This window comes from Heptranchias perlo, chromosome 1, assembly GCF_035084215.1.
Source record: "Heptranchias perlo isolate sHepPer1 chromosome 1, sHepPer1.hap1, whole genome shotgun sequence".
NCBI classification, from domain to species: domain Eukaryota; kingdom Metazoa; phylum Chordata; class Chondrichthyes; order Hexanchiformes; family Hexanchidae; genus Heptranchias; species Heptranchias perlo.
In genome coordinates this window covers 8,666,516-8,692,198 of record NC_090325.1, presented here as the reverse complement: position 1 = coordinate 8,692,198, position 25,683 = coordinate 8,666,516, and the positions used below count along the sequence as shown (strand labels likewise).

General features: G+C 49.6%; 1 protein-coding gene across 1 annotated transcript in view; it reads left to right on the top strand.

The window, feature by feature from the left end:
* Positions 1-25,683, top strand: part of pcgf1 (polycomb group ring finger 1) — a 58,245-nt gene that overhangs the window by 15,492 nt on the left and 17,070 nt on the right. The window contains exons 3-5 of the mRNA XM_067980103.1: positions 6,671-6,823; positions 11,797-11,868; positions 14,971-15,076. Of these exons, the coding sequence (XP_067836204.1) occupies positions 6,671-6,823; positions 11,797-11,868; positions 14,971-15,076 (331 nt within the window). The remainder of the gene's footprint in view (positions 1-6,670; positions 6,824-11,796; positions 11,869-14,970; positions 15,077-25,683) is intronic.

The following is a 25,683-nucleotide window of genomic DNA, read 5'->3' as shown; positions in this document are numbered from 1 at the left end:
CAATCCCCCGTCATCCATCTCTCCCGATCTCCCATTGAAGTCAATCGGCCGTTATCCATCTCTCCCGATCTCCCATTGAAGTCAATCGGCCGTTATCCATCTCTCCCGATTTCCCATTGAAGTCAATCGCCCGTTATCCATCTCTCCCGATCTCCCATTGAAGTCAATCGGCCGTTATCCATCTCTCCCGATTTCCCATTGAAATCAATCCCCCGTTATCCATCTCTCCCGATTTCCCATTGAAATCAATCCCCCGTTATCCATCTCTCCCGATCTCCCATTGAAGCCAAGCACCCGTTATCCATCTCTCCCGATCTCCCATTGAAGCCAAGCACCCTTTATCCATCCCTCCCGATCTCCCATTGAAGCCAAGCACCCTTTATCCATCTCTCCCGATCTCCCATTGAAGCCAAGCACCCGTTATCCATCTCTCCCGATCTCCCATTGAAGCCAAGCACCCTTTATCCATCCCTCCCGATCTCCCATTGAAGCCAAGCACCCGTTATCCATCTCTCCCGATCTCCCATTGAAGCCAAGCACCCGTTATCCATCTCTCCCGATCTCCCATTGAAGCCAAGCACCCGTTATCCATCTCTCCCGATCTCCCATTGAAGCCAAGCACCCGTTATCCATCTCTCCCGATCTCCCATTGAAGCCAAGCACCCTTTATCCATCCCTCCCGATCTCCCATTGAAGTCATTGGAAATGAAAATCGGGAGAGATGTGCAACGGGCGACTAATCCAATGGCCCTTTGTACAATATCGCCCGAAGTCAAAATGACACCCTTTAAATCTAAACTATCTGTGCACCATCGCTCTCCTAAACTTAAGCCCGCGCACCCTGATACTAGAGTGTATGACAATCTCAAACATATTGTTAGACGCGGGGGGAAATGAAAATCAGCCAGCGTTCCTGCTCCCCACTAGAAAGTGTGTGTGTTTGGACATGCAGCAAGGACTTGGTTGGGTTCAGCCTTACAGTCGAACAGCCAGCCCCTGCTCACCATCCGGGCTCATACATAAAGAACGACCACTAGAGGGTGCCCGGTACCCGCTGAGCTAGGCCTTCAGAAGAGTAGAGAAAGAATATTTAAAAAGCACTCTCTCAATAAAACTTTGATTCATGTTTAACAGCATTCATTGCGGAAGCCCAGTGAAATATGCTTTACAGGTGCATGGCATATGAGTGGGTGGAGAAGCGATACAGAGAAGGGCTCAAGTAAGGCACAGCTGTTCATTGTTCAATTGTTCTTAGTGCAAGGAGTGTTCTGTATACAATGGCAGAATTTCCCCCGGGACAGTTGCTAGCAATACAACACTGCTGTCTTACATCTGTGTGTCATTCCTACATTACAACAGTGACTACACTTCAAAAGTACTTCATTGGCTGTGAAGCACTTTGGGACATCCTAAGGTCATGAAAGGCACTGTATGAATGCAAGTTTTTTTCATTCTTTCTTTTGTATGATCCATTTGTACGATGGCTGTATTTTTCAGCAGCTGCCTGTCTGTACTGGGCAGCCCAGTGCCAAGTCTGGGCATCGTAGGGGTGAATTCTTAGGCTCGTCAAAGTGAGGGACGTTACTTCTGGGAAATGGCAAACCTTTGAGTCTCCTCTGAACAACTACAACATAGGTTAGACAGAAACTAACGCTCCCCCCTGTATTTATCTCCTCCAGAAACCACCCCCCCCTCCAGGTGAATGCAGAGTAAAGCTCCCTCTATACTGCACCAGCAACCACCTCCAGGTTAGGTCCAGCTTCCGTTAGATACAGAGTAATTATGAAATTATGAAGGGATTTAATAGGGTAAAAATATAATGTGAAACTGTACAAACGAGAGGAGAAAATCTCAGATCGGAAATAAACCGGAAATTCTGGAAATAGGCAGCAGGTCTATCAGCAGCTCAGAGAGAAAGGACACTATTTTATATGGAGACCCTTCCGGTTAGGAGCAGGGGTAGGGGTAGGCCATTCAGCCCCCCCCCGGGCCTGCTCCGCCATTCAATCAGATCATGGCTGAACTGCACGTACACTCCATTTTCCCGCCTTTGCTCCATCTCCCTTGGTCCCCTTACCTAACAGGCGGTTCTGACGAAGCATCCACCTGAAACATTAACGCATTATTCTTTCCTTCAGGTGCCGACTGATCTGCTTATATTTCCAGCATTTTCTGCTTCCCGTTTCCAGTATTCATGTGGTCTTTAAATTTCAGTTCTGGTTGCTTGCAGTTCTTGATGATGACACCGGGTGATGCTGTTTCTCCAGAAATGGTTTTGTTTTTACTGGTGCAAGAAGCAGAGGCGGATCGTGTCTGGGGCCAGGTTGCGGGTGTTGTACTAGGGCGGGGAGCGAGGGGCATTCGATCACCAATTCACTGTGCTGCACACAGGGAGTTTTGATCAAGCGCTTGGACAGGTGCTGCCATTCAGTGGCATTGGTCTTCCCCTAATGTCTTTTAAAATTATGATGGGGTTTGATAGGGTAGATGTAGAGAAGATGTTTCCACTTGTGGGGGAGACCAGAACTAGGGGCCATAAACATCAGATAGTCACTAATAAATCCAATAGGGAATTCAGGAGAAACTTCTTTACCCAGAGAGTGGTGAGAATGTGGAACTCGCTACCACAAGGAGTAGTTGAGGCGAATTGTATAGGTGCATTTAAGGGGAAGCTAGATAAACACATGAGAGAGAAAGGAATAGAAAGATATGCTGATAGGGTGAGATGAAGTAGGGAGTGAGGAGGCTCATGTGGAGCATAAACACCGGAATGGACCTGTGGGGCCGAATGGCCTGTTTCTGTGCTGTACATTCTATGTAATGTCTCAGCCTAGGTTGGTACTGAGTCATACAGGACACTTAGTCCCCGGTTCGATTCTAGGCCCACAGCCGAGTTAGTTGATCTCAGCCCCGCCGTAGGAAAGGCCTCGCAGTTGGTCTCAGTGCCCCCCCACCTCCCCACCACCCGACGAGGGGAGGACACGGTCAGAGTTCCAGCTCCTGACGACTGTTCATTTATCTGTGCTGGAAAGTCAGCGTGTGGATGCCAGACGGGGACAGGAGCCCGCTCGGCTGTGATGCCTTCCACAGTCTAACAACCTACGGGCGCTTGCTGTCGCGGCTCAGCTCTGGCGAGGGAAGAATGTTGGGGGGGCGGGGGGGGGGTGGGTACGGGAGGAAATGAGAAGCGGCGGTGGTTGACTGAGACCCTGACACCAGCTCTCCCGCCCCGTCTGGGGAATGGTGCAGAGCCGCAACAACCTGAGGAAAGAAAGATCGGGGGGGAAAGAAAATGATAAATATAAAAGAAAAGAAAGAACTTGCGTTTATATCACACCGTATCTACCTGTCCTGCTACCTTCAGGGATCTGTAGACATACACTCCAAGGTCCCTCTGTTCCTCTACCTCAGGGTGTCCCAAAGCGCTTTACAGTCAATGACGGACTTTTTGAAGTGTCGTCGCCGTTGTGATGCAGGAAACGCGGCAGACAATGTGCGCACAGCAAGATCCCACAAACAGCGATGTGATAATGATCAGATAATCTGTTTTTAGTGATGTTGGTTGAAGGATAAAGGTTGAAGAACTTCCCTGCTCTTCTTCGAAATAGTGCCGTGGGGTCTTTTACGCCTATTTAAGAGGGTAGATGGGGCCTCGGTTTAACATTTACAATCGTCAGGGAAAGGGTTCTGAAAAAAATATTAGAACTAAAAGCTGACAAGTCCCCAGATCCTGACGGACTTCATCCTAGGGTCTTAAAAGAAGTGGCTGCAGAGATTGTAGATGCATTGGTATCAATTTTCCAAAATTCCCTAGATCCTAGAAGGGTCCCTCTATTCAAGAAAGGAGGGAGACAGAAAGCAGGAAACTACAGGCCAGTGAGCTTAACATCTGTCATAGGGAAAATGCTAGAATCTATTATTAAGGAGGTTATAGCAGGGCACTTGGAAAATCTCAATGCAATCAGGCAGAGTCAACACGGCTTTGTGAAAGGGAAATCGGGTTTGACTAATTTATTAGTGTTCTTTGAGGAAGTAACAAGCAACGCGGATAAAGGGGATCCTGTGGATGTGGTGTACTTGGATTTCCGGAAGGCTTTTGACAAGGTGCCACATCAAAGGCTACTACACAAAATAAGAGCTCATGGTGTAGGGGGTAACATATTAGCATGGATAAAGGAAACAGAGAGTAGGCATAAATGGGTCATTTTCAGGTTGGCAAGATGTAACGAGTGGAGTGCCACAGGGATCAGGTTGGACAAGTTGGGCCTGTTTACACTGGAGTTTAGAAGAATGAGAGATGGTCTTATTGAAACATATAAGATCCTGAGGGGAACGGGTAGATGCTGAGAGGATGTTTCCCCTTGTGGGAGAGACTAGAACTAGGGGCCACAGTTTAAAAATAAGAGGCCTCCCATTTAAGACGGAGAGGAGGAGAAATTTTTCTCTCAGAGGGCCGTGAGTCTGGAACTCCCTTCCCCAGAGAGCGGTAGAGGCAGGGTCATTGAATATTTTTAAGGCTGAATTAGATAGATTCCTGATTAACAAGGGATCCAAAAGACTGTACCTCTGACAGTGCAGCACTCCCTCAGTATTGCACTGGGAGTGTCAGCCTAGATTACATGCTCAATTCCCGGAGTGGGACTTGAACCACGACTTTCTGACTCAGAGGCGAGAGTATTTACTGAGCCAAGGCCAATAGCACATCAGAAAACCCTCCATCATTCGCAAACGTCTCCCATTGTTAAAAATGAAATCGGTTAAGGTAAATTATCACCTATTAGAGGCCAACTGGCAGAGCACCAGGACAATTTCAAGCCCAGAACAATGAGCCTTGGCTGCCCTCGGAGACTTAACACTAGGCCTGCCTGTTCAGAGTACATCCGCAGGTGAGTGAATAATAGGACACAGGCAGGCGATGCAGCATTGGGCGCAGGGATTCGAGGCAGCAGCCAACAGCTGTCAAAGGATGAGAAATGAAGTGAAAATTAAAAGACCGAAAATGCTGGAAATGCACAGCAGGCCTGTTAGCATTTGGTACAGAGAAAGCAGAGAGTTCAGGCGAAGGGGTCTCCACCCAAAAACATTAACCCGTCTTTTCAGGTTCTGACAGATAGTGAGGAGGAAAGCTGTAGACTGCAGGAAGATATCAATGGACTGGTCAGGTGGGCAGAAAAGTGGCAAATGGAATTCAATCCAGAGAAACGTGAGGTAATGCATTTGGGGAGGGCAAACAGGGCAAGGGAGTACACAATAAATGGGAGGATACTGAGAGGTGTAGAGGAATAAAGGAACCTTGGAGTGCATGTCCACAGATCCCTGAAGGTAGCAGGACAGGTAGATAAGGTGGTTAAGAAGGCATACGGGATACTTTCCATTATTAGCCAAGGCACAGAATATAAGAGCAGGGAGGTTATGCTAGAACTGTATAAAACACTGGTCAGGCCACAGCTTGAGTACTGCATACAGTTCCGGTCACCACATTACAGGGAAGATGTGAATGCACTAGAGAGGATACAGAGGAGATTTACGAGGATGTTGCCAGGACTGGAGAATTTTAACTATGAGGAAAGATTGGATAGGCTGGGGTTGTTTTCTTTGGAACAGAGGAGGCTGAGGGGAGATTTAATTGAGGTGTATAAGATTATGAGGGGCCTAGGTAGAGTGGATAGGAAGGAGCTATTTCCCTTAGCAGAGAGGTCAAAAACCAGGGGGCATAGATTTAAAGTGATTGGTAGAAGGATTAGAGGGGAGCTGAGGAGAATTTTTTTCACCCGGAGGTTGGTGGGGGTCTGGAACTCACTGCCTGAAAGGGTGGTAGAGGCAGAAACCCTCAATGCATTTAAAAAGTACTTGGATATGCACTTGAAGTGCCCTAACCTACAGGGCTGTGGACCAAGAGCTGGAAAGGGGGATTAGGCTGCATGGCTCTTTTTCGGCCAGCACAGAACACAATGGGCCAAATGGCGGCCTCCTGTGCCGTAAATTTCTGTGATTCTAAGATCTGCTGTGTATTTCCAGCACTTTCCGTTTTTATTTCAAAAGTTGGGTATTGAGAATCACTCACAAAGTGATAATGCCTGTGGATGGAGTGACTTACCTCAGAGAGGGTGCAGAGGAGATTTACCAGAATGGTGCCAGGGATGAGGGACTTCAGTTATGTGGAGAGACTGGAGAAGCTGGGATTATTCTCCTTGGAGCAGAGAAGGCTAAGGTAAAATTTAATAGAGGTGTTCAAAATTATGAAGGGTTTTGATAGAGTAAATAAGAAGAAACTGTTTCAACTGGCAGGAGGGTCGGTAACCAGAGGACACAGATTTAAGACAAATGGCAAAAGAACCAGAGGGGAGTTGAGGATAATTTTTTTTACGCAGTGAGTTGTTATGATCTGGAATGCGCTGCCTGAAAGGGCGGTGGAAGCAGATTCAATAGTAAATTTCAAAAGGGAATTGGATAAATACATGAAAGGGAAAAGTTTGCAGGGCTATGGGGAAAGAACAGGGGAGTGGGATTAATTGGATAGCTCTTTCAAAGAGCTGGCACAGGCACGATGGGCCAAATGGCCTCACTTTGTGCTGTAAGATTCTATGCCTCATGAGCAGCTTTCACTGCGTGCTAGTCCTGTGTGTTCACTCTCTCTCCCACTGTCTCAAAATTACCCTTTCCTTTCCAGTCTGTAAGAGTTGCATCGTGAAGTACCTGCAGACCAGCAAATACTGCCCAATGTGCAATATAAAAATCCACGAGACACAGCCTCTTCTCAACCTGAAGCTCGATCGAGTGATGCAGGACATCGTTTACAAACTAGTGCCAGGTCTACAGGACAGTAAGTTCATTCACCAGCTAACCACTAGAGGATTGTGTATTTGAGCCCCTCCAACCTAGAGATCAGATGTTATGTCAGGGGGACCCTGGTTGAGATATATATATATATAAGACCATAAGAGATAGGAGCAGGAGTAGGCCATTCGGCCCCTCGAGCCTGCTCCGTCATTCAATGAGATCATGGCTGATCTGATTTCTACCTCAACTCCACTTTCCCGCCTTTTCCCCATATCCTTTGACTCCCTTGCTGATCAAAAATTTGTCTAACTCAGCCTTGAATGTATTCAATGACTCAGCCTCCACAGCTTTTTGGGGTAAAGAATTCCAAAGATTCACGACCCTCTGGGAGAAGAAATTCCTCCTCATTTCCGTCTTAAATGGGCGACCCCTTATTCTGAGACTATGCCCCCTAGTTTTAGATTCCCCCATGAGGGGTAACATCCTCTCAGCATCTACTCTATCGAGTCCCCTCAGAATCTTGTATGTTTCAATAAGATCTCCTCTCATTCTTCTAAACTCCAATGAGTATAGACCCAACCTGTTCAATCTTTCCTCATAAGACAACCCTTCCATACCCGGAATCAACCCAGTGAACCTTCTCTGAACTGCCTCCAATGCAAGTATGTCCTTCCTTAAATAAGGGCACCAGAACTGTACGCAGTACTCCAGGTGTGGTCTCACCAGCACCCTGTACAGTTGTAGCATGACTTCCCTGCTTTTAAAGTCCATCCCCCGAGAAATAAAGGCCAATATTCCATTTGCCTTCCGGATTACCTGCTGCACCTGTATGTTGACTTTTTGTGTTTCATGTATGAGGACACCCAGATCTCTCTTTACCGCAGCATTTTGTAGTATTTCTCCATTCAAATAATATTTTACTTTTTTATTTTTCCTCCCAAAGTGGATGACTTCACATTTTCCCACATTATATTCCATCTGCCAAATTTTTGCCCATTCGCTTAACCTGTCAATATCCCTTTGCAGACACTTTGTGTCCTCATCGCAACTTGCTTTTCCACCTGTCTTTGTATCATCAGCAAATTTGGCCACAAGACACTCTGTTCCTTCATCCAAGTCATTGATATATATTGTAAATAGTTGGGGTCCCAGCACTGAGCCCTGCGGCACCCCACTCGTTACAGATTGCCATTTTGAAAATGACCCTTTTATCCCGACTCTTTGTTTTCTGTTAATTAGCCAATCCTCTATCCATGCCAGTATATTACCCCCAACACCATGAGCTCTTATCTTGTGCAGTAATCTTTTATGTGGCACCTTATCGAACGCCTTTTGGAAATCCAAATATACTGCATCCATTGGTTCCCCTTTATCCACCCTGCCTGTTACTTCCTCAAAGAACTCTTAATAAATTTGTCAGACACTATTTCCCCTTCATAAAACCATGTTGACTCTCCTTGATTGTATTATGAGTCTCCAAATGTCCTGCTACTACTTCCTTAATAATGGATTCTAGCATTTTCCCAATAACAGATGTTAGGCTAACTGGTCGATATAAATTATGAAATGGCTTAGAGAGGGTAAATTCCGAATATTCGACCTCAAAACTAGCAGGATAATAGAGTCAGAGGTCGGAAGTATAAACCAGTGAAAAGTAATTTTCAATCAGATTTCAAAAGGAACTACATCATGCAAAGAGTGATAAATATCTGGAAGAATGGGCTGGGGAGAAGAGACCGAAGCCAATTTTACCGTCCCTCTCCCCCCTCCCATTGCCGGACAGGAATGGGGCGCCGGTCCCAAAATCCAGGAGCGGGGTGCCGGTCCTTTTTTATTGTTCATTCATGGGGTGTGGGCGTCGCTGGCGAGGCCGGCATTTATTGCCCATCCTTAATTGCCCTTGAGAAGGTGGTGGTGAGCCGCCTTCTTGAACCGCTGCAGTCTGTGTGGTGAAGGTTCTCCCACAGTGCTGTTAGGTAGGAAGTTCCAGGATTTTGACCCAGCGACAATGAAGGAACGGCGATATATTTCCAAGTCAGGGTGGTGTGTGACTTGGAGGGGAACGTGCAGGTGGTGGTGTTCCATGTGCCTGCTGCCCTTGTCCTTTTAGGCGGTAGATGGTGGAAAGGCTTTGGGGAGTCAGGAGACGAGTCACTCGCCCAGAATACCCAGCCTCTGACCTGCTCTTGTAGGGACAGTATTTATGTGGCTGGTCCAGCTAAACTGTTCCAGTACAGCTACAACGCTGGCATCTACCCAACAATGTGGAAAATTTCCCAGGTATGTCCTGTCCACAAAAAGCAGGACAAATCCAATCCGGACAATTACCGCCCCATCAGTCTACTCTCAATCATCAGCAAAGTGATGGAAGGTGTCGTCGACAGTGCTATCAAGTGGCACTTACTCACCAATAACCTGCTCACCGATGCTCAGGTTGGGTTCTGCCAGGACCACTCGGCTCCAGACCTCATTACAGCCTTGGTCCAAACATGGACAAAAGAGCTGAATTCCAGAGGTGAAGTGAGAGCGACTGCCCTTGACATCAAGGCAGCATTTGACCGAGTGTGGCACCAAGGAGCCCGAGTAAAATTGAAGTCAATGGGAATCAGGGGGAAAACTCTCCATTGGCTGGAGTCATACCTAGCACAGAGGAAGATGGTAGTGGCTGTTGGAGGCCAATCATCTCAGCCCCAGGACATTGCTGTAGGAGCTCCTCAGGGCAGTGTCCGAGGCCCAACCATCTTCAGCTGCTTCATCAATGGCCTTCCCTCCATCGTAAGGTCAGAAATGGGGATGTTCACTGATGATTGCACAGTGCTCAGTTCCATTCGCAACCCCTCAGATAATGCTGCATGCGGGCACGGACTGCTTCATGACCTGTACAACATCGAGGCTTGGGTTGATAAGTGGCAAGTAACATTCGTGCCAGACAAGTGCCAGGCAATGACCATCTCCAATAAGAGAGAGTCTAACCACCTCCCCTTGACATCCAACGGCATTACCATCGCCGAATCCCCCACCATCAACATCCTGGGGGTCACCATTGACCAGAAACTTAACTGGACCAGCCATATAAATACTGTGGCTACAAGAGCAGGTCAGAGGCTGGGTATTCTGTGGCGAGTGACTCACCCCCTGACTCCCCAAAGCCTTTCCACCATCTACAAGGCACAAGTCAGGAGTGTGATGGAATGCTCTCTACTTGCTTGGATGAATGCAGCACCAACAACACTCAAGAAGCTCAACACCATCCAGGACAAAGCAGCCTGCTTGATTGGCACCCCATCCACCACCCTAAACATTCACTCCCTTCACCACCAGTGCTGCAGTGTGTACCATCCACAGGATGCACTGCAGCAACTCACCAAGGCTTCTTTGACAGCACCTCCCAAACCTGTGACCTCGACCACCTAGAAGGACAAGAGCAGCAGGCACATGGGAACAACACCACGTGCACGTTCCCCTCCAAGTCACACATCATCCTGACTTGGAAATATATTGCTGTTCCTTCATTGTCGCTGGGTCAAAATCCTGGAACTCCCTACCTAACAGCACTGTGGGAGAACCGTCACCACATGGACTGCAGCGGTTCAAGAAGGCGGCTCACCACCACCTTCTCGAGGGCAATTAGGGATGGGCAATAAATGCTGGCCTCGCCAGCGACACCCACATCCCATGAATGAATTTTTTTTTTAAAGTTTCTGGTCAATGGTGACCCCCAGGATTTTGATGATGGGGGATTCGGCGATGGTAATGCCATTGAATGACAAGGGAAGGTGGTTAGACTCTCTCTTGTTGGAGATGGTCATTGCCTGGCACTAGTCTGGTGTGAATGTTACTTGCCACTTATCAGCCCAAGCCTGGATGTTGTCCAGGTCTTGCTGCATGCGGGCACGGACTGCTTCATTAACTGAGGAGCGGGGCGCGCGGTCCCAGTTCCAGGAGCGGGGCGCGCGGTCCCAGTTCCAGGAGCGGGGCGCGCCGGTCCCAGGTCCGGGAGCGGGGCGCGCCGGTCCCAGGTCCAAGAGCGGGGCGCGCGGTCCCAGTTCCAGGAGCGGGGCGCGCGGTCCCAGGTCCAAGAGCGGGGCGCGCGGTCCCAGTTCCAGGAGCGGGGCGCGCGGTCCCAGTTCCAGGAGCGGGGCGCGCCGGTCCCAGGTCCGGGAGCGGGGCGCGCGGTCCCAGTTCCGGGAGCGGGGCGCGCCGGTCCCAGGTCCGGGAGCGGGGCGCGGCGGTCCCAGGTCCGGGAGCGGGGCGCGGCGGTCCCAGGTCCGGGAGCGGGGCGCGGCGGTCCCAGGTCCGGGAGCGGGGCGCGGCGGTCCCAGTTCCGGGAGCGGGGCGCGGCGGTCCCAGGTCCGGGAGCGGGGCGCGCCGGTCCCAGGTCCGGGAGCGGGGCGCGCCGGTCCCAGGTCCGGGAGCAGCTCTATTTCCCGTTCCGGGCCATCAATACGGCCTGGGGGTCACCCCAGCACAGGCCAAACCACCTGGCAGGGCCTAATGTCACCAAAAAGGGAAGGCCAGCAGCTGCGTTCCCAGCTGACGACCTTGGGGTCTTCTCGCAATGCAGGCCCATCTCTGCTCCCCTCCCTCGGGACAATGGAAGGGGGCGGTTGTGGGCAGAGATCCAGGAATAAGGTAAAGTTCAAATCACTGTGTGGATGCTGATCTGGGAGAGTCGGTATACTGGAGGAGAGAGCTTTGTCCGACTCCATGGCCTTTTCACTTCTCTAATTATCACCGTCTGATTAAATTTGCCGTGTTGACTCCCTCTATCCTCCTCCCCCTGTGGGGTTGGGGAGGTACCACAAGCAGTGCCATTAATATCTCTTAAGATTCTTGGTCTCTCCTCTGCACAGACACTGATTCCCTTGAGAGGTGGGGGGGGGGGGTTTCAGTTCCCCCCCTCCCCCCCACTTGGTGAGAATGCTGCCTCGTTTATATTCCGTAAATCGGCATTAATCTCCCACCCCTAATTCCGCAATACTGCTTAAACTGCGTGAAATGTGTTCCCTTTCGCAGGTGAGGAGAAGCGAATTCGAGAATTCTATCAGTCTCGAGGGCTGGACAGGGTCATTCAACCAGTTAATGAAGGTATGGGAACTAGAGAAACGGATTGCGGATGCTTTTGCTGCGCAGGGCTTGGCCCAGAGTAGGGCGTGCGCGCACTCACGGTCAAATGTTGGGATATACCTGGGGACTCATTCACCTCGATGGGCAGTGCTGCCTTGTGTTTTGTTTTTTTCCCCCCCCCCCCAGGGTTGGGTCTGTGGTTCTTTTTTTCTCCCCCCTCCTTTCCCGGAGGTGCTGACTCTTGATCGGACGCAGCTACACCTACGTCGGTACCTCTTTGGTCCGCTGGCACTGGCTTCGAAGATGCAGGGGCTCGATTTTAAAAGTAAAAAATGGGCGGGGAGGGGCATTGAAAATTGCCACCATTTCAGACCCCACCACCCAACCCACCTCCAACCCGCCCATTTCCGGTTTTCACAGGGACAGGACGAGGGGCGGGCGGCCAACCCGCTCGCAGGAGGCGGGGTCGGGCCTTAAGACCTTTCAAGGAGGCTTCAGGCCTCCACTTTTAATTAATTCCCCATTTCAACCCCGGGGGGCCGGGATTTCCGGGCCTTCTGTTTTACGCCTCGAGAAGGCCCGAGACTAACAGGTAGGTGCCTAGAAAGGCACAGCTTGTGGGCCTGGAATGCTTCCCCCAGGCCCAACAAGGCTACCAGCTCCAACCAACCCCCCCCCCCCCCACCCCGAACACGGACCCCCGATCCTACGACCCTCTCCCTCAACGGTTGTGGACCCCTACGATGATCCCCGATCCCGCCTCCCCCCAATGACTGCCCCCCGATCCCATCCCCCATGACTCGCGACCCCCATGCCCACCCGTGGCCCTATCCACCCATGCTCCCCGCACCCCCCCCTCCACCCCCCACCCCCCCCGAATCCATACAAACAAAGACTTACCTGCAGACTTACCTGCAGATGTCCTCTCCCTGGCCGGTCCTCCGTCTGACTGAGACCAGCCTGTCAATCAGGCCGCTCAGTCGGACGGGAAACCGACAAAAAAAAATAAAAGACGTCCTTATGTCAAAATCAAAAGGAGGTCCGGGAACCCGTACTAATTGGTTTCCTGATCTCAATTTGACCCCCCACCCCTTCCCAGCTCCATTTGAAAATTGAGCCCCAGGTGAGGATTAGGGGGCCAACTCTACAGGATTGTCCTGGAATCTCCGTGAATTAGAGATTAATCTCCTGCTCACTGCTGCCAGCGACACCCGGGAGAAAAACCATTGAACAAAAATAGTGTGGGGTATTTTTTTTTTCATTTTCTTTTGAGCACTTTCATTTATTAGTTATAAAAATATTTGAGTCGGCGTAAAAGGTCGTTTGACTGGGCGGGGCGGTTGGTGGCGGGAGGTTATGTGATAAAACCTCCAGGAACTCCGAGTTGCCAACCCTAGGTGAGGACTGGATGGGGGGATCAGCCGTGCTCTCCCCGCAGTTGAAAAGCCCCATTCCCCGCCCCCCCCCTCCTCCGTCGACACGCCCTGTCTGGGATTTCACGTGAAGAACAGGCCACAAACGGCAGCAACCGCTGGAACAATAACCCAGCAAGGTCGGCACCTTCAGGAGCAAAACTGGGACGAAGGAGGTGAAAATGTTCAGAAGGGGACAGAGTGCGTGCACCAAAGCAGGGTGTACGGTGGCAGGGTGGGAAATGCCCGGGCGTGTGAGTGACCAGAAAACACGAAAAAAAAACACCAAGGCAATAACAGCAGGCTTTTCAATATTGAAGGAAGGCCCAGGGGAGGGCTGAGGAAAACTGCGTCCATTCATCGTTTTAAAAAAAAAATAGCTTGCTATCTGAGGGGAGCAGCGCGCTCTCCCAGGACAGTCTCAGGACTGGAGTAAGGGGAGAGCGGGGGTTGGGTTGAGTGTGCGGGAGGTAGGGGGAGGTGTTAAGTGCTAGACTTTGTGCACCGGTTGTTGTTATCTAAAGAAAGAAAGGCTGGCATATTTATACAGCACCTTTCACGACCTCAGGACGCTTTACAACCAATGAAGTACTTTTTTTTAAAGTGTAGTTACTGTTGTAATTGGAGATGGTAGGGTCGCCAACTCTGGTTGGACTTACTCCTGGAGGTTTCAACACATGACCACCCACCCTGTCAAACAGCCTTTGTTTTCTCCCCCCGCGCCCCCCCCCTTTTTATACCTAATAAATAAAGAAAATGAAATAAAAAGCACAATTTTTTTTAATGCCCCCTCTACGATTTTCGTCCTGGGTTGGTCGCAGCAGTGTCCAGGAGAAGAATCTTAAATTCCTGGAGACTCCAGGGCAATCCTGGAGGGTTGGCAACCCTAGGAGTTGGGGGGGAGGGAGGCATAGTTAAGCTCAGAATGTGACCGCAGGGAGGCACTTCCTCTCCAGGTCGGTCTCCTTTAACGCGCTGGCCGAAGAATGAAATGTGGTACTTTTATTTTAAAACTAAAGTAAAAGAACAGAAACTTCTGGAAGCGCGCAGCAGGACAGTCAGCATCCGAGAGAGAAAAGGCAGCTTAACGTATCGGCTGGAACCCCTCGGGCATCCTGATGGGCCGTCCCACTCGGAAATGTTAACCTGCCTTTTTTGTTTTCAGGTGTGGGGGTGACCTGCTGTGCTTTTCCAGCAATTTCTCTTTTTAAAAAAAAACCTAAATATTGGACTTTAGTGGCTGCCAAATACCAGGGTGGGGCTTACAGGCTTAGTGACTCCCGCCCCCACCACACAGAGTATGCATTTAAATCTAAAACTGAACAATTAGCCATGAAGGCTTTGAGAATTTACTGTGGGTGTATGTGTGTTTGTGTACATATGTGTGCATGTGTATGTGTGCATATGTATGTGTAGGTATGTGTGCATGTGTATATATGTGTATGTATCTGTGTATATATGTGTGTGCATATCTATGTGTATATATGTATCTGTGTATATTTGTGCGTGTATCTGTGTATTTGTGCATGTGCATCTGTGTATATATACATATATATGTATCTGTGTGTATATATTTGTGTGTATTTGTGCATGTGTCTATGTGTATATATATATATGTGTGTGTGTGTGTGTCTGTGCCTATTTGATCAATTTTTGCTCGTGTCTGTAAAGGTGATGTAAACCTTTTTCTGATTTTCCTTTCCTCCTTTAGCTCTGACACCGGATCTGGCCAGTTCTCCCTACACGACCTTCGATCACTCCAAAGCCCACTACTACAGATACGATGAGCAGGTTTCGCTATGTTTGGAGAGACATGGGTGAGCTTTTGAAAGGATTCACTGATAATAGGATCCCACCTCTTTCTTTTTCCTTTCCCACCATATCAGCAGGGAACATTTTTACTTGGGAGATGGTGAAATGGGTGACGTGGGGTGAGGTGCAGTTTGCCTGCCGCTCCTCCTGAGGAGTCGATCTAGCCTGGCGAGGCTTTTCTCCTGCCAGCCTCAGAAACCACCCGTGTGAACATAAGAACATAAGAAATAGGAGCAGGAGTAGGCCAATCGGCCCCTCGAGCCTGCTCCGCCATTCAATAAGATCATGGCTGATCTGATCCTAACCTCAAATTTAAATTCATGTCCAATTTCCTGCCCGCTCCCCGTAACCCCTAATTCCCTTTACTTCGAGGAAACTGTCTATTTCTGTTTTAAATTTATTTAATGATGTAGCTTCCACAGCTTCCTGGGGCAGCAAATTCCACAGACCTACTACCCCCTGAGTGAAGAAGTTTCTCCTCATCTCAGTTTTGAAAGAGCAGCCCCTTATTCTAAGATTATGCCCCCTAGTTCTAGTTTCACCCATCCTTGGGAACATCCTTACCGCATCCACCCGATCAAGACCCTTCACAATCTTATATGTTTCAATAAGATCGCCTCTCATTCTTCTGATCTCCAATGAGTAGAGTCCCAATCTACTCAACCTCTCCTCATATGTCCGCCCCCTCATCCCCGGGATTAACCGAGTGAACCTTCTTTGTACTGCCTCGAGAGCAAGTATGTCTTTTCTTAAGTATGGACACCAAAACTGTATGCAGTATTCCAGGTGCGGTCTCACCAAAGGTGAATGCACCTGGGAACTCCCCATTGTGCCAAGTTGGGATAGGGCTGACTGTACCGGGGAGACTTACGACGAGAAGCAGTCCTGTTTCCAGGCTCATGCAGTCTGTTATTAATGGCGGAGGCCTTTCCTTCGCGAGGGGGAGAATCTGTGAAGGGCAGCGTTTGCTGGGAGGCTCTGGTTTCAAGTATCCGTCCTGGATCGTGGAGAGGGGCCAGATTGCAGGACACGATTCGGATTTGGGCCGTGGATTAGAAACCCCAAGAAACGCTGGAAATACGCAGCAGGTCGGTCATTGTTTGTAAAGAGAAACAACAGGGTTAGTGTTTCGGGCACAACAGTCTTGCTGAGAATGAAGAACAGGTTCCACCCCAAACTTTACCCTGTCTGTTCTTGCTTAATAGTAATGCTCAGTTACATTCTGCCAAATGGAAACCACAGAACAAGAGTCACTCGTTGCCACCAGTTTAAAGTAAAGATTCCGGTGACAGCGCCCCCCGTGGCTCAGTGAGTAAAGGCACCGCCCTGTGCAGCGGTAAACTATTCCTGGCCGGCACTAAATTGGCTGATCTTAGCCAAGGTATCAGTCTGAAGTGTTGCCAAGGGTCTCAACAGCCCCTGGGCTTCGGACGGCTAAAAAAAAAATTCAGCCATATTCCCCCTGACTGATCACTAGCCACTTACCTCTACTGGAAGGTGAACAAATGTGGATTCTGGGTCACCGACAGGGTCATGCTGCACTGTGATGTTCCCTAAGGTCGAAAAGCTCACCACCACTCACAGGCTGGGCTCTCACACAAGGAGCGGGTACTTGGATGAAACGGCAGAAGATTGCTGGCCCCCATGGAACTGGACCCCAGCACAAGCCAGTGTACCCAGGAAAGCACTGGCATTACTCCCCTCAACATGGTTATCACCTGCACTGGCATTATTTCCCTCAACATGGCTATCACCTGCACTGGCATTACTCCCCTCAACATGGTTATCACCTGCACTGGCATTACTCCCCTCAACATGGTTATCACCTGCACTGGCATTACTCCCCTCAACATGGTTATCACCTGCACTGGCATTACTCCCCTCAACATGGTTATCACCTGCACTGGCATTACTCCCCTCAACATGGTTATCACCTGCACTGGCATTACTCCCCTTAACATGGCTATCACCTGCACTGGCATTACTCCCCTCAACATGGCTATCACCTGCACTGGCATTACTCCCCTCAACGTGGCTATCACCTGCACTGGCATTACTTCCCTCAACATGGCTATCAACTGCACTGCCATTACTCCCCTCAACGTGGCTATCACCTGCACTGGCATTACTCCCCTCAACATGGTTATCACCTGCACTGGCATTACTCCCCTCAACATGGTTATCACCTGCACTGGCATTACTCCCCTCAACATGGTTATCACCTGCACTGGCATTACTCCCCTCAACATGGTTATCACCTGCACTGGCATTACTCCCCTCAACATGGTTATCACCTGCACTGGCATTACTCCCCTCAACATGGCTATCACCTGCACTGGCATTACTCCCCTGCACTGGCATTACTCCCCTCAACATGGCTATCACCTGCACTGGCATTACTCCCCTCAACGTGGCTATCACCTGCACTGGCATTACTCCCCTCAACATGGCTATCACCTGCACTGGCATTACTCCCCTCAACGTGGCTATCACCTGCACTGGCATTACTCCCCTCAACGTGGCTATCACCTGCACTGGCATTACTTCCCTCAACGTGGCTATCACCTGCACTGGCATTACTCCCCTCAACGTGGCTATCACCTGCACTGGCATTACTCCCCTCAACGTGGCTATCACCTGCACTGGCATTACTTCCCTCAACGTGGCTATCACCTGCACTGGCATTACTCCCCTCAACGTGGCTATCACCTGCACTGGCATTACTCCCCTCAACATGGCTATCACCTGCACTGGCATTACTCCCCTCAACATGGCTATCACCTGCACTGGCATTACTCCCCTCAACGTGGCTATCACCTGCACTGGCATTACTTCCCTCAACATGGCTATCAACTGCACTGGCATTACTCCCCTCAACATGGCTATCACCTGCACTGGCATTACTTCCCTCAACGTGGCTATCACCTGCATTTGCATTACTCCCCTCAACATGGCTATCAACTGCACTGGCATTACTTCCCTCAACATGGCTATCACCTGCACTGGCATTACTCCCCTCAACATGGTTATCACCTGCACTGGCATTACTCCCCTCAACATGGTTATCACCTGTACTGACATTACTCCCCTCAACATGGCTATCACCTGCACTGGCATTACTTCCCTCAACATGGCTATCACATGCACTGGTATTACTCCCCTCAACATGGCTATTACCTGCACTGACATTACTCCCCTCAACGTGGCTATCACCTGTACTGACATTACTCCCCTCAACGTGGTTATCACCTGCACTGGCATTACTTCCCTCAACATGGCTATCACTTGTACTGACATTACTCCCCTCAACATGGCTATTACCTGCACTGACATTACTCCCCTCAACGTGGCTATTACCTGCACTGACATTACTCCCCTCAACGTGGCTATCACCTGTACTGACATTACTCCCCTCAACATGGCTATTACCTGTACTGACATTACTCCCCTCAACATGGTTATCACCTGTACTGACATTACTCCCCTCAACGTGGCTATCACCTGTACTGACATTACTCCCCTCAACGTGGCTATCACCTGTACTGACATTACTCCCCTCAACGTGGCTATCACCTGTACTGACATTACTCCCCTCAACATGGTTATCACCTGTACTGACATTACTCCCCTCAACATGGTTATCACCTGTACTGACATTACTCCCCTCAACGTGGCTATCACCTGCACTGGTATTACTTACCTCAACATGGCTATCACCTGCATTTGCATTACTCCCCTCAACGTGGCTATCACCTGTACTGACATTACTCCCCTCAACGTGGCTATCACCTGAACTGACATTACTCCCCTCAACGTGGCTATCACCTGAACTGACATTACTCCCCTCAACGTGGCTATCACCTGCACTGGCATTACTCCCCTCAACATGGTTATCACCTGCACTGGCATTACTCCCCTCAACATGGTTATCACCTGCACTGGCATTACTCCCCTCAACATGGTTATCACCTGCACTGGCATTACTCCCCTCAACATGGTTATCACCTGCACTGGCATTACTCCCCTCAACATGGTTATCACCTGCACTGGCATTACTCCCCTCAACATGGCTATCACCTGCACTGGCATTACTCCCCTGCACTGGCATTACTCCCCTCAACATGGCTATCACCTGCACTGGCATTACTCCCCTCAATGTGGCTATCACCTGCACTGGCATTACTCCCCTCAACATGGCTATCACCTGCACTGGCATTACTCCCCTCAACGTGGCTATCACCTGCACTGGCATTACTCCCCTCAACGTGGCTATCACCTGCACTGGCATTACTTCCCTCAACGTGGCTATCACCTGCACTGGCATTACTCCCCTCAACGTGGCTATCACCTGCACTGGCATTACTCCCCTCAACGTGGCTATCACCTGCACTGGCATTACTTCCCTCAACGTGGCTATCACCTGCACTGGCATTACTCCCCTCAACGTGGCTATCACCTGCACTGGCATTACTCCCCTCAACATGGCTATCACCTGCACTGGCATTACTCCCCTCAACATGGCTATCACCTGCACTGGCATTACTCCCCTCAACGTGGCTATCACCTGCACTGGCATTACTTCCCTCAACATGGCTATCAACTGCACTGGCATTACTCCCCTCAACATGGCTATCACCTGCACTGGCATTACTTCCCTCAACGTGGCTATCACCTGCATTTGCATTACTCCCCTCAACATGGCTATCAACTGCACTGGCATTACTTCCCTCAACATGGCTATCACCTGCACTGGCATTACTCCCCTCAACATGGTTATCACCTGCACTGGCATTACTCCCCTCAACATGGTTATCACCTGTACTGACATTACTCCCCTCAACATGGCTATCACCTGCACTGGCATTACTTCCCTCAACATGGCTATCACCTGCACTGGTATTACTCCCCTCAACATGGCTATTACCTGCACTGACATTACTCCCCTCAACGTGGCTATCACCTGTACTGACATTACTCCCCTCAACGTGGTTATCACCTGCACTGGCATTACTTCCCTCAACATGGCTATCACTTGTACTGACATTACTCCCCTCAACATGGCTATTACCTGCACTGACATTACTCCCCTCAACGTGGCTATTACCTGCACTGACATTACTCCCCTCAACGTGGCTATCACCTGTACTGACATTACTCCCCTCAACATGGCTATTACCTGTACTGACATTACTCCCCTCAACATGGTTATCACCTGTACTGACATTACTCCCCTCAACGTGGCTATCACCTGTACTGACATTACTCCCCTCAACGTGGCTATCACCTGTACTGACATTACTCCCCTCAACGTGGCTATCACCTGTACTGACATTACTCCCCTCAACGTGGCTATCACCTGTACTGACATTACTCCCCTCAACATGGTTATCACCTGTACTGACATTACTCCCCTCAACATGGTTATCACCTGTACTGACATTACTCCCCTCAACGTGGCTATCACCTGCACTGGTATTACTTACCTCAACATGGCTATCACCTGCATTTGCATTACTCCCCTCAACGTGGCTATCACCTGTACTGACATTACTCCCCTCAACGTGGCTATCACCTGAACTGACATTACTCCCCTCAACGTGGCTATCACCTGAACTGACATTACTCCCCTCAACGTGGCTATCACCTGCACTGGCATTACTCCCCTCAACGTGGCTATCACCTGCATTGATTTTAATTACTACATGAAGCACTTGCGGTGTGTTACCTTGACAGCAGCGAGTGGATGGGGAAGAGAGAGAATGGTGAGCTGGCTTTGTACAGTGCAGAAGGCAGAGAGCATGTTCAATCAATACACCAAGGGGAAAAAATGAAAAATTCCTATCGAGCGGCTTGTCTGAGTCCAGATTCATCACTCAATCTGGTGAATTTGCAGCAGCTGGAAGGCACTGGGGTCGATACTAATTTTAAAGCAATTAGTTTGGATGTGTTGCTATCAGCAAAGCTCTCGCACAAAGCTGTTGGAAACTCTTATAAACAGTTTACCAGCAGTGTTTAAGGAGGCTGGTCCTTTTTCTGCTTGCCTGCCAATAATTTTAAAATTTGTTTTTCTCTTTCCTTTTGGAGGGGAGAAAAACTGATCCCATTGAACGTCCTCTAAAATAGCGCAGCCTTCCTCAAAATCAATTAATTACCAGTTTTCCTCATGTGTAAGATGAGCCGGGTTAGAAGAATCCCCTCTTCATCTCCCCCGCGCCTGCCATTTTCAGTCAAAAACCTGGAGAAAGAAAATGTCCAACGTGCATCGCCCTCCGCAACCCCACAGGGTGTGGGAAATTAGTTTCAATGCATTGCAGATTGTTCGACATACTTCCAACCCGAGACAAGAGCAGAGGATTGGGAGCTGGAAAGAATGGAACAGCAAACTGGGAGCGGGCGAGAGGGGGGAGTGTGGGAGCGGGCGAGAGGGGGGAGTGTGGGAGCGGGCGAGAGGGGGGAGTGTGGGAGCGGGCGAGAGGGGGGAGTGTGGGAGCGGGCGAGAGGGGGGAGTGTGGGAGCGGGCGAGAGGGGGAAGTGTGGGAGCGGGCGAGAGGGGGGAAGTGTGGGAGCGGGCGAGAGGGGGGAGTGTGGGAGCGGGCGAGAGGGGGGGGGTGTGGGAGCGGGCGAGAGGGGGGAGTGTGGGAGCGGGCGAGAGGGGGGGGGGTGTGGGAGCGGGCGAGAGGGGGGAGTGTGGGAGCGGGCGAGAGGGGGGGGTGTGGGAGCGGGCGAGAGGGAGGGGTGTGGGAGCGTAGAAAAGGAGAGTAGCCCGGGAGCCAAAGGGAGGGAAGTGATGCTGGAGTGCCCAAAATGTAAAAGAGGGCAGGACCAGGTGAGTGTGCTCCCCAGAGCGACATGCAGCACAATGATTTGCATTTCAGACCTTTCAATACATAAACAGTGATCTTCATTTCCAGTCTTCTGTGAGGGTACATACAACAATTCCTTTGCTGTTTTAATACAAAGGCTGGATTGTGACGCATGCTGACAATTGCTGAGGATAGGGTTCCACAGGTTCGACGTAGAAGCGGGAGGGAGCGTAGGAGCGGGAGAGAGAGGTGGAGCGTAGGAGCGGGAGAGAGAGGTGGAGCGTAGGAGCGGGAGAGAGAGGTGGAGCGTAGGAGCGGGAGAGAGAGGTGGAGCGTAGGAGCGGGAGAGAGAAAGGACTTAGATTTCTATATCTTCTTTCACAACCTCAGGACGTCCCAAAGCGCTTTATAGCCAATGAAATACTTTTGAAGTGCAGTCCCTGTTGTAATGTAGGAAATGCAGGCAGCCAATTTGCATACAGCTCCCACAAACAGCAATAAGATAATGGCCAGATAATTTTTTTTTAAGTGATGTCGGTTGAGGGGTAAATATTGACCAGGACACCGGGGAGAACTCCCCTGCTTTTCTTCAAATAGTGGCCGTGGGATCTTTTACGTCCACCTGAAAGGACAGACGGGGTCTCGGTTTAACGTCTCATCTGAAGGATGGATGTCCATTCTTCATGTCTGAGCACAGACATGCAGGCCCATTCCCCTCCAAGTCACACACCATCCCGACTTGGAAATATATCGCCGTTCCTTCATCGTCGCTGGGTCAAAATCCTGGAACTCCCTTCCTAACAGCACTGTGGGAGAACCTTCACCACACGGACTGCAGCGGTTCAAGAAGGCAGCTCACCACCACCTTCTCAAGGGCAAATAGGGATGGGCAATAAATGCTGGCCTTGCCAGCGTCGCCCACATGCCATGAAGGAATTAAAAAAATAAGACAGCACGTGTCAACAGGCTATTGGTCTACGGACAGCATCACAGCTGAGACTTATCCTCTTCTCACCTGCTGTTCAAACACGTGCATTTTCCAGTAGGGTCACTGGTGCAGGAATCCTGGCTGAATTTTTAATATATATATCCCACCTAGCCCAGGAGCACTGAGGCCAGTTATAGTGGCCCCTGGCTGAGCAACTAACTCAACACAGACTGATCTGTATGCCTTAGTATCACACTTGGTGGTGCATTTACCTACTGAACTATGGATGGGACACAGGATCTGTGTTTCCTCCACTCGGTGACTGTCTCAGTTCTTAGCTGTCATTTTGTTGCTGTGCCTCGATCCTTAAACTTGTTTTGGATTTTGATAGAAGGCAAAAGCACCAGAGGGAAGATGAGGAGAATTTTTTTTTACGCAGCGAGTTGTGATCTGGAATGCACTGCCTGAAAGGGTGGTTGAAGCAGATTCAGAAGTAACTTTCAAAAGAGAATTGGATAAATACTTGAAAAGGACAAGTTTGCAGGGCTGCGGGGAAAGAGCGGGGGGGAACTGGGACTAATTGGATAGCTCTTTCAAAGAGCCGGCACAGGCACGATGGGCCGAATGGCCTCCTGTGCTGTAAGATTCTATGAATTAGGGTGCTGTCCTCAAGAGAGAAAATCGGCCTTTGACTTGCTGCAGTTTTCAACCAGCGATTTACATTACCTCTTCCAAACCCGATCTTGCTTCCTGCAAATCAGTTTCAAGTCTTTAAGGGATGCCCCCCCACCCCACGAAAGTACTGTGCACTTTTGGCCTTGAATTGCCAAAGATCGCGTTTACACTGCTGAGACTCTCACTTCCACTGTTATTTTCTAAAAATATGTATTTTTTTTTCTTGAGATGTGGACCACACGACAAAGCAGTATTTAATACCCATCCTTGTTTATCCTGAGGGTATTAAGAGTCTACCACATATATGGGACTGGAGAAGCGTGTAGACCAGGTCAGGGTTAGCAGGTCCCTCCCTGTGGGACATTAATAAACCAGTTGGGTTTATACATTGCAACGGTGACTACACTTCAAAAAGTACTTTGTTGGCTGTAAAGCTCTTTGGGACATCCTGAGGTTGTGAAAGGCACGATATAAATGCAAGTTCTTATTTTTATACGACAATCCAGCAGTTTTCATGGTCATTTTTCTAGTGCCAACTGCCAAGTTACCAGATTTATTGAATTCAGTTTCATAGCTTGCCTTGGTGGGATTTGGACTCACAACCTATGGGTTGCTCGTCCAATAACCATAACCACTACATTACCGTACCCACAATCTGTAGTCAAATAAAGAAAGTAGTGCATTTCTATAGCGCCTTTCACGACCTCAGGACATCCCAAACGTTTTACAGCCAATGAAGTACTTTTGAAGTGTAGTCACTGTTGTAATGTAGGAAAGGCGGCAGCCAATTTACACACAGCAAGCTCCCACAAACAGCAATGAGATAACAACCAGATAATCTGTTTTTTTTTAGTGATTTTGGTTGAGGGATAAATATTGGCCAGGACGCTGGGGAGAACTCCCCTGCCCTTCTTCGAAACAGTGCCGTGGGATCTTTTACGTCCACCTGAGGGAGCCTCGGTTTAATGTCTCATCCAAAAAAAGAATCCTTGTTCACAGGCCAGCCTGCTTCGCTGTGGTGCTGAAGTTGTGAGCCTTGGCTCAGTCTCAGCTTTGGTTTAGTGGTAGTCAGAAGGTCAAAGCTCCACTTTCTTTCTTTCTTTCTTTCTTAAAGTTAGCGTGTAAATGTACCCTTGATTCCATCCAGATGCCACAGCCAACTAGCACAAACAAAAGCACGGGTTATAAGGGGTTGATAAGCGCGGAAGTGAGGGAATAGCTCAGTACCAAATTTCATCAAAGATATCGAGTTAACACTTCGACCGAAATAATGAGAATTGATGCTGGCTGTTTTATTCATGAAATCGGGTAACCTTGTTCCGACTCAGACATTCTGATGTAAATCTGCTTATTATTCAACCATTGCACATGGGATAAAATTTTAGTGCAAAAAAAACAATTAGGGGGTCACCGTGGTCTGTCTGATCAGCCGCATTCTGAGTTTATTGTGAGTGTATTAAGAAAATAATTCACTTTGTAACCGTTTCTGCTGCAGGTGCTGCACCAGGAGGTGAACCTCATTTGAATTTTTCTCCTTCTTCCCTAGGCGCGCGACGATTGCAGCCTGACAGAGTGACCCAGCTTTCAAGCCGCTGCTTTCTTAATTTTTTTTTTGTGTGCATTTTTAAACCTCCCGCCCCCCCCCCCAACCCCGACTCTGATTTTCTCCCTTATTTTTGCTCCCGAAAATGCCATCTATTACCTGGGATGCGTTCCCCCACTGAGTGCCAGCAGCCTCGCACGAGTGTCCATTAGACCTACGCACAGCGCATCGTTACCCGGGCGCTCCCGATCCGCTGCCGGGACCGGGAGCTCCTCGTCTGCCTTGTAAAACGTACTGGTTTCGTGGGTTAGCATTAAATCGTGATGCAAAGTAGCACCGAAATGTGCAGATGCACGGGACCTGCTCGGCTTCAAGATTTCCAGGCACACCAGCAGTGCCAGCATTAGGGACTCGTGCACATGCAGGGGCAGCAGGTTTTTAATCAGACGCTGGTCTAGACCCCATAACCCCAGGGCACCTGCGCACGTAGATCACTCTCCGAAGACCCAGACACACCTCAGTGCCAGTCAGATTGTCCTGGTGGATGCTTAGAACGTACAGCTTGCTAAAGGTGTGGGACTTTTGTTTGTATTGAGTGCAGTAGTGCAGTCCCTTGAAAGGCGCTGTGCTATTATGAACGATGTGACCTGCACGTTTACTGAT